Raw genomic sequence first — 10,494 nt, 5'->3', positions numbered from 1 at the left:
CCACGGTACAAAATACGCGCACATTCCCTTATTGCGTCCCATTATTTACCACAAGTTTTGTTATTCTCTTCAAGCATAAAATTACGTAAACTGCGCATATCGTGTTAATTTTCGCCATGTCACGTGCCCTGGTATGTATTCTCTGACGTGCCATTGTCGGCAACGTCAAAGCACAGTCGTCTACGTAGAGGCCCAACGCCACTGCACTTCCGTTTACGTAGAGCCATTCACACGTTCACCTCATGCCCTCATTCTCTCTGGGCTCGCGCCCGCGAAAGGGAGGAGGAGCAGCGCACATATTTAAATTTGACCTATTTTCGCGGCGCGCAGCGTTGTAACTTCTGGCAGGCGTGATTTTGTACGCCCCATCTACGCATTGCGTTTGTCAGATCAAAATTATTTTCGAACCTGGTAAGTGGCTCTTTAGGACACCTAATCCACAGAATGCTCCTATGGGCTTTGCATTCCGCAAGTTTCAGAGAAAAAAAAAACTCATAAAAACGCATAAAAAATATTTTATTAAACACAAACCTGTTGGTACCCCATTTTTTACACAAGATATCGAAGATCTCAGGTTTACAATGGCCGGAGCAGTAATGTGCAGCACTGTTGCACGTGTCGATAGACGTAAAAAAAAAAAAACAACCCAAAAACTTACTGAATTAAAACATCAAAAAAGAACACACTTCTATCAAAAAAAAAGGGAAAGTAATACCAACGGTCTACAACCGGAAATGCTGAAAGTCCTAATTCGGGCGCTGGCGCATGCCCAATTCACGTGTTGCGCGTAATATTTTCACCGCCGGACCAAGGGGGAGGCCCATATAGACAGTCATATGTTTAATTCTAAGAAGTAGCAAGGCTGCTCCGTTAACTTCTCCTTTGCGAAACTTCTCGGCGTGCCGGGCACATCCGCGGATCCTCTTGACGTACCGTACCACGTCTTTTATCGTCCAGTCCTTGACTGATCTCTCCGTAGGAGCCTGTGCAAGCGTACTCGGACCAGGCGGCGAGGTCTGGGATGACATTTCACGCACACTCCTACGCGTACAGGCGCCGTCCGTGATCGCACGCTCACCCTCGCAAGGACGCTGGGATGGCGGGTAGGCTGCAGAAGCCGCCAATTCATCGCCCTCTTCTCTCATGAGTGCGTCGTCTGGGGCTGTAGCTTCGGATGCGGTGTGCGAAGACGAGTAGGCCGCCTGGTTGTCCGGGTTCGTTGTTGGGATGCTGCGGTTCCGATCGTGGTTCCGCTGAGAAGCGATGGTCGGCTGGTGTCTTCCGCAAACGCATATCACGGTGGAAGCCCGGTTTTCCCTCGCGTGAGCGACGCACCGTGCCAGGAGTGGCGGAGGAGGCGGCGTACTCAGCGTAGAAGTAGGCTTAGCTGCAACGGCCGACGGAGCGGGAGAAGTCGCAGATCGGCGAGGACTAGCGTGTGTGACGCCCGATAACCGCAACGGCGTCCCGTTGCGGCTGTCGAATGCGGTGCGTGCATTGCGGTTGACGAGAGACTGCTCCTGCCGAGGACTGGCGGCGACGACGCTTGGTCCCGGCTCTGCATTGGGTTCGGCTCTCAATCCGCACTCGAATGGTTCGGACGACTCCAGCGCGACGTGCCCGCCGATCACGACCAGTTTGGTGCCCAGTTCTTGGGGTATGTGGGCGAACAGTGGTTCTCTCACGCTTGTAGCCGGCGGAGGTAGTGCCCCTAGCTCAGTAATCTCTATCCAGCACTCGGCGGGTTGGGGGGAACATGAACCACGACGTTGTTGGCCGCCGCGGCACGCCATGCCTCTCGTCTCACCGGTCCCCTGGCGTCGGCTTGGTCTTCCACGTTTCACAATGTTGCTCATGATCGTCCTCCCGTCTCAAGCAATGCGCGACTACGAATACGATGCACCTAATTAAAGAAACTTGACGAAGCCGCTGCGGCGATCTTCACTCAACCAAGAACGCGCGGTGTTCTGAGCGCGACCTCTATTAACGGTCAGCTCGACATCAAACAAGCGCTCACGGCATCTCACGGCAGCGAAATGAAACACTTAAAACGTGACCCGGATGAACTGCTGATGATGATGTCAATGCTGGTCGAGATTTTTATTTTCGGTTTTGTTACAGTGTACTAGAAGGGGGAGTAGAGGTGTGCGCCGAGGCGATTTCGACCGGCGGCAGCGTGGGTGTCGTTCAGAGTCGGCGGCGGCGGCGTCGTCGGCGCACGCCGATTATTTCATCGGCGGCGGTGGCGCTGGCGGCGCGGAAACCGAAACTAAAAATTGAAAAGGCTCTTCTGCCAGAGGTTGCTGAATTAGTTGAAATTCAGGAATTTTCATCCAAATAGCACTAATGACACTACAAAGATGTGTCGACATCACGATGAATTCAAAGCGTTTTGTAAAATAGTTTTTATTTCGCTTTCATAATAAAAAAACGCGTATTTCAATCCATGTTCTACCACAAATGTGCAGCACTTTGCTTGTTTTTTTATTTAAGATCTGGGAGTTTGTTTCTGTTATTGGCTACGTTATACTTCATGAAACCTTCTTTCATTGAACATTGAGCAAGCACCGACGCACGTCACTCAGTTCGCTTTTTCCGAATTGGATCTCACTTTTACATTGTACGCTGCACGAAAAAAAAAGGACCTCTGCTTCGAGTTTTCTTATTGCGATTGCAGGAAACAGCTCTTTTGAGTACCTGTCATGCCTTGAATGTTACTTTCCTTCAAACGAATCGAAATACCTACTTTCCACAATATGAGAATGTTTTATGTAGCGGTATAAGATGCGGAAGAAAACAAATCTGCGAATTTAGTCAACTAGTCCTCACCGTTGTGTTCAGTGAATGAAGTGTAGACATAAGCATGGTGCAAAAGGGGCACTTGACCCCTTCAAGCTGCACCAGCACTTGCTACCGAATCTAGCGACAGCAACTCGACCGCCTCCCTCAGCCATGATAGCTGTTTGAGAGCCATGACTTGTTTTTGTATGTTGAAAGCTAATATATATATATATATATATATATATATATATATATATATATATATATATATATATATATATATATATATATATATATATATATATATATATATATATATATATATATATATATATATATATATGTTGCTTGGCAATTGCGCTTCTTTCACATGTGTTTTTCAATGGTGCTTCTTCGACGTTTATTGTATGAGCCGGACCAAGTCGAATATCGCTCATTTTCAGTCCAAGAGCGTCTGTTTTAGAAACATTCGGGGAGTCTATTAGTCCGAGTGAGACCGCTGAAGGAACGTTTTGATCAGTCTGAGTATGAGTGGGTATATTTGAGGAAAGTATTAGTGGATCCGGCTGACAAAAACATCGGTGAGTCTGAGTCTGAGTGAGTTTAAATAGAGAGAAATTACGTTAGTCTCAGTCTGAGTGAGTCCAAAGCAAAATATTTTTATATATGGTTTCGTTACACCAGCCGTACAGACAACAGCATAGAGGCTTTCACTTGCCGTCTTCGCGTTCGCTATGATCAAGAGTTGCAATTCGGAACATCTGTGCACCGGGCCCCAGTGCATAAACCGGGTTTTCAGCAAAAATATGTCGCTTCTTTCAATCAGAATATGCCGGAGGGAAAATTCCTGGTGATTGAATGCTTGGTAGTCTGTAGGAAATCCTGTCACTGCGTTGATATTGCTTATCGTACACCATTCTATAGAAGTAGCAGCGGGGCTTAACACTCATGAACCATGGAAAAGCGCAGACAGAGAACAAGTACTCCCACGTGCGAACTTAGTTTAAAAAATATTGGAGTGATTTCACTTTTTTTAGAGTATCATTTTCAGAAGTCATGCGCGGCGAATAAATATTTCTAGTACTTTAACCCAAATATATGCGACTAACGACCGCCTCATACTTCAGCTATATAATGAAAATATACTAGAATTCCAAGACTTTCAAAGAAAAGAAGCTATGGCATACACTGCACGCCTTTTTATAGAAGATGCACGTTACGTACGTCATTGCGACCAGTTCCCTCTCGGAGTGAAACTGTGCGTGCTTATGTGCGTGTGTCTGTAGAAGATGTTAAGATCGGCCTCCCTGGCTGGGCGCCGCTTGGACGCGGGGGACGATTGCAGCTAAGCCTACCCTGATTTGTTCCGGATCAACGCTCTCGAGGTGCGCCAAAAGCAGCGACAACACGAAAGTCATACTTCGAATGCTTTAGGGCTGTTGGCTCCCCTCGTCAAAAACTCTTTGGACACGCCTGACTGACTGACGGCCTAGGAAGAGCTGTTTGAAATCGAGGCTGCTTGTTTTGTTCGACGTGCCAAGAGACGCGCTGAACAATTAGCCGAGAGCTTGGGATCCCTCGTCAGGTATGTTTCCCACACTCTGTGGTGCTTGCAAGTCTTCCATTCTTACAAGCCCTAGCCTGCCTAGCACTGCAGACCCTATTCTGCACATGCGATGCAATGTTATTGCACTGTGATGTGTTGTGCGTATTATTGCACTGTGACTTCCGTTATGTTTCTCTCTCGCCGTGTGACAAACTGAACGTGCACCTTCTCTCTTTCCTGGGTTTAAAAGAAGGCAGTGTTTGACTTTCTCTCTCTTTCTCCCTCTCTCGTTTTTTTTTTAATCCTTATTCGCTGCTCCCTGTGCTCCCTGCTGGGCTGCAGAAATCAGACACCTTCTTATAACCACTACACCCCCCCCCCCCCATTTGGCGGACGGAGATGAAGACGACAATTTGTTCGGACTGCCCTGAACTGAATTGACATGCAGTCTGTCAGTTTACAGTGATCTGCAAGGCGGCTTTCCTGTAAGGTTTGTTTTTCAACCAAAAACTCTCGTTCACAGACTGCTTTTATTTCTTATTTTGAGCACGCGAGTACAACAAAATGTCACCTCTCCAAATTTCAGCGAAGGCACGCGAGCACAACAAGATCTCAAAAAAAAAAAAAGGAATGGCAAAAACGAAATGACCGAGAAAAGCATCCTGTGAACGTGAGTTCTTGGTTGAAAAACTAACCTTACAGAAAAGCTGCCTAGCAGATTATTGCAAACTGTCAACTGTTTTCTCCTGCAGATAATTTTAGGAAGACCGGGGCATAAAGCGTGAGCACCAAGACGCTCTGAACCATCCCTGAGAAGCTCCCACCACGCTTCCATGATGCTACCATCAACATATAGCTACCTTTAGTGTGTAAATAGTGTATGTAAACGTTCCTCTTATCAGCCCCGGCTACTCTGCTCGACTTCTACCCGAGACCTGGCTAGCTCCTTCGAATACATCACGAGCAAGCAAAAGGACACGGAGTTGTACAGGCGAATATGTGCGACATCACATCGCTTTTATTACGTGACATATTGGTTCTCCACTGCATTCGCCCGCTCGTGTCCGCAGATAACGTTCCAGTTTCATAGCGACGACACGCCGTTGATCTCAGTCACGTCATTGAATATCAATCAAACAGAGGTTGCATTATTTATTTGCAAATTTTTTCACCATAAAATATGGTGAAGTAATTTATTACTTAGCCACTTGAGGAGTTTTCTAACTTGACTAACTTTTTTATCAAGACCTGAATATAAAGTTAAGATTTATTTGGTTAATTTTGAGCATTACTTTCGCAACAGAAGTACATCACCACTGTCCGCAACTTTATTATTCATCTTTCACAGTGCCAGTAGGTCCGTTCAAGGTACGTGATGAAAACACGTTTGCTGGAGTACGTCATATATCGCTCAAGTGTCTGTCTCCGCATTATTGACGAATCCAGCCGTCTTTTGTAAAGTTTTTGCTGGCAAGTTTTTTAAATTTTATTTTTTTTAAACTGGTGGCCTCAGACAAGCTATTACGCCTCTGCTCACCACTTATATAGCGTTGTTACACGCGGCGCCTGGGCCGACGGGGGAGAGTGGCGTTCTTTGTTCGTCAAACAAGTCACCGAAGGGCTGCCAGCCGTGTTTTGTCCATCTTAGCCGGGAAGTGAGGTGGCATTCCGACATCATAAGACGTTCGACGTGACGACCACAGTGGTTTCTTGGTGTCACAGGTGCAGCGTGGTGGCCACGCCCCAATCAAAGACGTTGACGTGAGCGAGTGTGAGCGGCACCGTCAGAAATGGTGTGTGTCCCCCGTGATTCAACAGCGCATTCTGGACCCATTCCCTGATTTAGTCAAAACGCACACTTTATAATGAGCCACGCAGCTCATTCGCAAGAGATCTCTCGCCCTGTCTGTACAGAATGTAATAAATCCTCTGTTAAGTTTGCCATCCTACTCCTGAGTGCACATGCGTTTTCTCTTCTGTCTCTATACACCCCCTTTCTTGCCCCTATTTCTCCACCCCCAGTGCTGGGCAGCAAACCAGATGCCAAGATCTGGTTAATCCCCAGCCTTACTTTCTCTCTTTTGCCATCTTACTGCCTTGGCATCTTCATCCCGGATATCTGATGCCTGAGTTGAAAGGCATCAAATATTTTCTGCAGCATGTTGGGACGCTGCATATGAGTGGTAATCCTCGAAAATTATCAACTTTAACACCACGGACAGGTGATGATATACCCTGAGTAAGTTCGAGCATGTATTATGCCTCGACGCTTCTAAACTCCATTAAACTTCTCCCTTTCGATTTCATCCTTCGGGGCTTTGTGTAGTTCTTCACCTAACGCGCTGCATTCGTGCTGCACTGCTACCATTTCATTTCTTCTGTGTATACGCCCTGTTTTGGGCACGATCATAGGCTGCCATCTTGGACTGATTATGATGCCGTTTTGCATCCATATGAATATTCGAATAGTGCTACGGTGAACTCGCATGCATCAACACGCTGGGCCAGTACATTCAACGTTGTATGACGAAAATCGTTGCTAATTACGACATAGAAAACCAGCAAAAATTGATTTTAAGCCTAAGATGGCAGCGTCTATGCATTACTGTAACTGTTACATTGATTTTTTGTCAATTTGTCCAATATGTCATTTCATGCAGCGGCCGCCGAACTTGTGCCGCTGTTCATAGTGGTACTCTCGGTCTGTGAAGCTGGATGAAGACAACTAAGAAGCCTGTTTTTTACTGGCTACATAAATGCGAAACGAAGCTATAAATCAAGATGAAAAAGAAAAAGACAAATCTGTGAAAATTCGGTACTGGTGCATAAATGGCGCGCCGATTGCGCCGATGAAAAACGTCGGCGGCGACGCGCCGACTAGTCGGCGCACACATCTAGGGGGGAAGTGTAGTGAACGAGGCGGTCGCGCCGCATCTCAAATGTTTTTCCGGCGGATGACAGTAGCGGCGGCGCTGTTGTCACACGGTACTTAGAGTTACTGTATATGCCACCTTTAGGTAGCAGAGTTGCGCCACTGTTCTCTAGGCCCCGCTCACTCCGCCTACAGGAGTAGAGCGCCCTTACTCGCCGAACACCGTCACGTGGTCAAACGTGTTCATTTGCACTGCGGAGAAGCCAATGCTATGCAGATTCCGGGAAGATCAAGCTGGGTTGACAACAGCTGTTGTCATTTTCACCGCGCTTCTTCGGTAATGCAGCCATGCTGCCTGTTGGTCACGAGAGATGCGGCAGCAAATGCATTTTGTGTCGCATTGTACTACGTAGAGCCCATGCGATCATACGCTAGTGCAGCGGGTGTTGCTATAGAAAGATTAGTGTTCAGTCGGAAGGAAGAAACACTTTGCCATTGCCGTCTGCAGAAATTTCTCTTGGGGGGTGCATACCATTGTTGCATCATGGTTTAAGGAGAGCGAAAGCACTGGTCTAGCTCGGGTGAGGGCAAGTGCTGTTGTGGCTGTAGGGGGGCAAGTGCCCCTTTTTCACTTCTCTGCTGACGCACGTGCGCCTGGCTTTGTTTTTTCTTAAATCTGTCCTCGTCACCGCAAAACTTGCTCTATATTATTAACCACAGATGCAGTAGTGAATACGTTATACATGCAGAGTTGGCCAGCGTGTGCCAGCTGCATACGTCCAAATTGGTCTGGTTGTTAAAACGCTAAGAATATGGGGAGAATTTAAACTAGAACTATTTGAATCGGCAAGGCGCTGCTGCTAGTTCGTGAATTGAGTGCGGCTTTGAACTACAAGTTATCTTTTCACCCACTTTTGTTTCTTCTCATTTACATTACGATTTGCCTAATAACTTCCCTTATACGTTCCTTGGCATTATTGTTGTTAGATCTCATTAATATTGTGTAAAAACACGAAAAACGAGCCCTTAAGTATACACATGTTTCCTTTATTCATTAACGAGGGTCTCGTACTGGCAGACTTGGTGCCTTTAGGTTGTATACGGGGGACTATTGGTCAGCTGCCAGTTAGTAATAAGTTCACGTGCTACGTGACCCCAAGCGGGCTCATTAAGAGTGTGCCACACTCGCCGCCATGGCTGCTGGTGGCGCTGACTGACACTCACACGTTTAAATTGACATAGATACCCAAAAAGTGGCTTAGGGGATAGCTGTCGTAGTAGCTCAGTGGTAGAGCATCGAACGCGTTATTCGAAGGTCGCAGGTTCAGATCCTGTCCACGGCAAGTTATCTTTTCATCCACTTTTCTTTCTTCTCATTTACATTACAATTGACCTAATAACTTCCCCTGTACGTTCCTTGGCATTATTGTCTGTTAGATCTCATTAATATTGTGTAAAAACACGAAAAACGGGCCCTTAAGTATACACTTGTTTCCCTTATTCATTAACGAGGGTCTTGTACTGGCAGACTTGGTGCCTTTAGGTTGTATACGGGGGACTATTGGTCAGCTGCCAGTTAGTAATAAGTTCACGTGCTACGTGACCCCAAGCGGGCTCATTAAGAGTGTGCCACACTCGCCGCCATGGCTGCTGGTGGCGCTGACTGACACTCACACGTTTAAATTGACATAGATACCCAAAAAGTGGCTGGGGGGATAGCTGTCGTGGTAGCTCAGTGGTAGAGCATAGAACGCGTTATTCGAAGGTCGCAGGTTCGGATCCTGTCCACGGCAAGTTATCTTTTCACCCACTTTTCTTTCTTCTCATTTACATTACAATTGGCCTAATAACTTCCCCTATACCTTCTTTGGCAGTATTGTCTGTTAGATCTCATTAATATTGTGTAAAACACGAAAAACGAGCCCTTAAGTATACACTTGTTTCCCTTATATATATATATATATATATATATATATATATATATATATATATATATATATATATATATATATATATATATATATATATATATATATATATATATATATATTGCGATGAGCGAGACAGACACAACACCCGTTCGTCGGGCAAGCTGTTGATTGAGACATCCCCCGCTACGCCACCGATTACCGAAGAGAGGGAAGAGCACTCAACCCCTTGTCTATCCAGTTCCCTCTTGGCTATGTGTCTCAATCACTTCTCACATACAGGGATTCGTGCTGGGGCCGGGAAGTAAGAGTCGCTACGACCTGTTTCTCTTTACTGATTCATTTAATTTAATAGCAAGTGCAAATGGCGTACACACATACTGTCCGTGAACGACATCTCTGTTACACGAAATTGTAACACATCAGCAAATACTAGCGACACGCAAAACAGGATACATAAGTTAAGTCACTGTGACAATACAAGGGTGCCTCAATACAAAGTAAACACACGACGACACAAATGATAAAGTCATTAATTAACAAAACCGCGCAATGTCTCAATTCGCCACCTCCCTTCCCGCAAAGCTAATCTAAATAAGGTGCATAAAGTCCGTCTCACGAAAGGTCCATGTTGATGGGGGACTCGGAGCTGGTTGTTCGAGTCGGGGCTCAGGGCTTCTTCCTGGGGTCATTGTCCAATTCGACAGCGTCTTCATCGTCTTCGTGATCGTCGCCTTCGTCGTGCCTCTCAGTGATTTCCATCTTAGCCCTTTTACGTAACGTTCCATTCACTCGCCTCCTATCCCCAACTTTCATTCCTCATCGTACCGTCCTTGTCCCAGTCATCATCTCATCGCCTCTCATCGCTATCTCTTCGCACCGTTATCTTCCTTTTCCATTCCGTCTCTCTACCATCTCAATCTCAACGCTCCGTCTCTCTTCGCATCGTATCTCTCAGTCCCTTTTTGTAGGACCCGACTCCGCCGTACCGAGGCACCAAACCAGTCGCCACTCCACGCCGCATATCTTTTCTTCTCAGTCCGAGTGTATCATCTTCGGCGGCCGCCCCCGCGGCTTACACCAGTAGAAAACCCTTTCCCAAACAAAGCCGAGCAAGTAACAATGTACAAACTCAAGCCTCAGGGAGAGTGGTGGGCGAGCCATCCGAAGAACTTTAATTAAGGGGAAACAATGGTTCCAATGCTTCCGGCACTTGGTGAGCCGACGTCCAGACCGAGTCTCAACGTTTCTATGCAGCTCGGTGTCTCCCGCGAAATTCTCCGTAGCCGCCGCTTCTTCGTCATTCACTGCCGGGGTTGGCCATCCGCGCAGAACGCAGTAATGATTCCTGGAGCCACGGAGTCTGA

The 10,494-nt window shown here is 46.6% G+C and overlaps 1 protein-coding gene across 1 annotated transcript; it reads right to left on the bottom strand.

Moving 5' to 3' along the window:
* Positions 1-499: 499 nt before the first annotated feature.
* On the bottom strand, positions 500-2,136 carry LOC142771282 (uncharacterized). The gene has a single exon (XM_075872758.1). It carries the CDS (start codon positions 1,854-1,856, stop codon positions 747-749), a length of 1,110 nt encoding a protein of 369 aa, XP_075728873.1. The 5' UTR covers positions 1,857-2,136; the 3' UTR covers positions 500-746.
* Between the last annotated feature and the right edge of the window lie 8,358 nt (positions 2,137-10,494).

This window comes from Rhipicephalus microplus, chromosome 9, assembly GCF_043290135.1.
Source record: "Rhipicephalus microplus isolate Deutch F79 chromosome 9, USDA_Rmic, whole genome shotgun sequence".
In the NCBI taxonomy this organism is placed as follows: domain Eukaryota; kingdom Metazoa; phylum Arthropoda; class Arachnida; order Ixodida; family Ixodidae; genus Rhipicephalus; species Rhipicephalus microplus.
The sequence above is the reverse complement of the archived record's forward strand: the minus strand, read 5'-3'. Positions and strand labels throughout refer to the sequence as shown.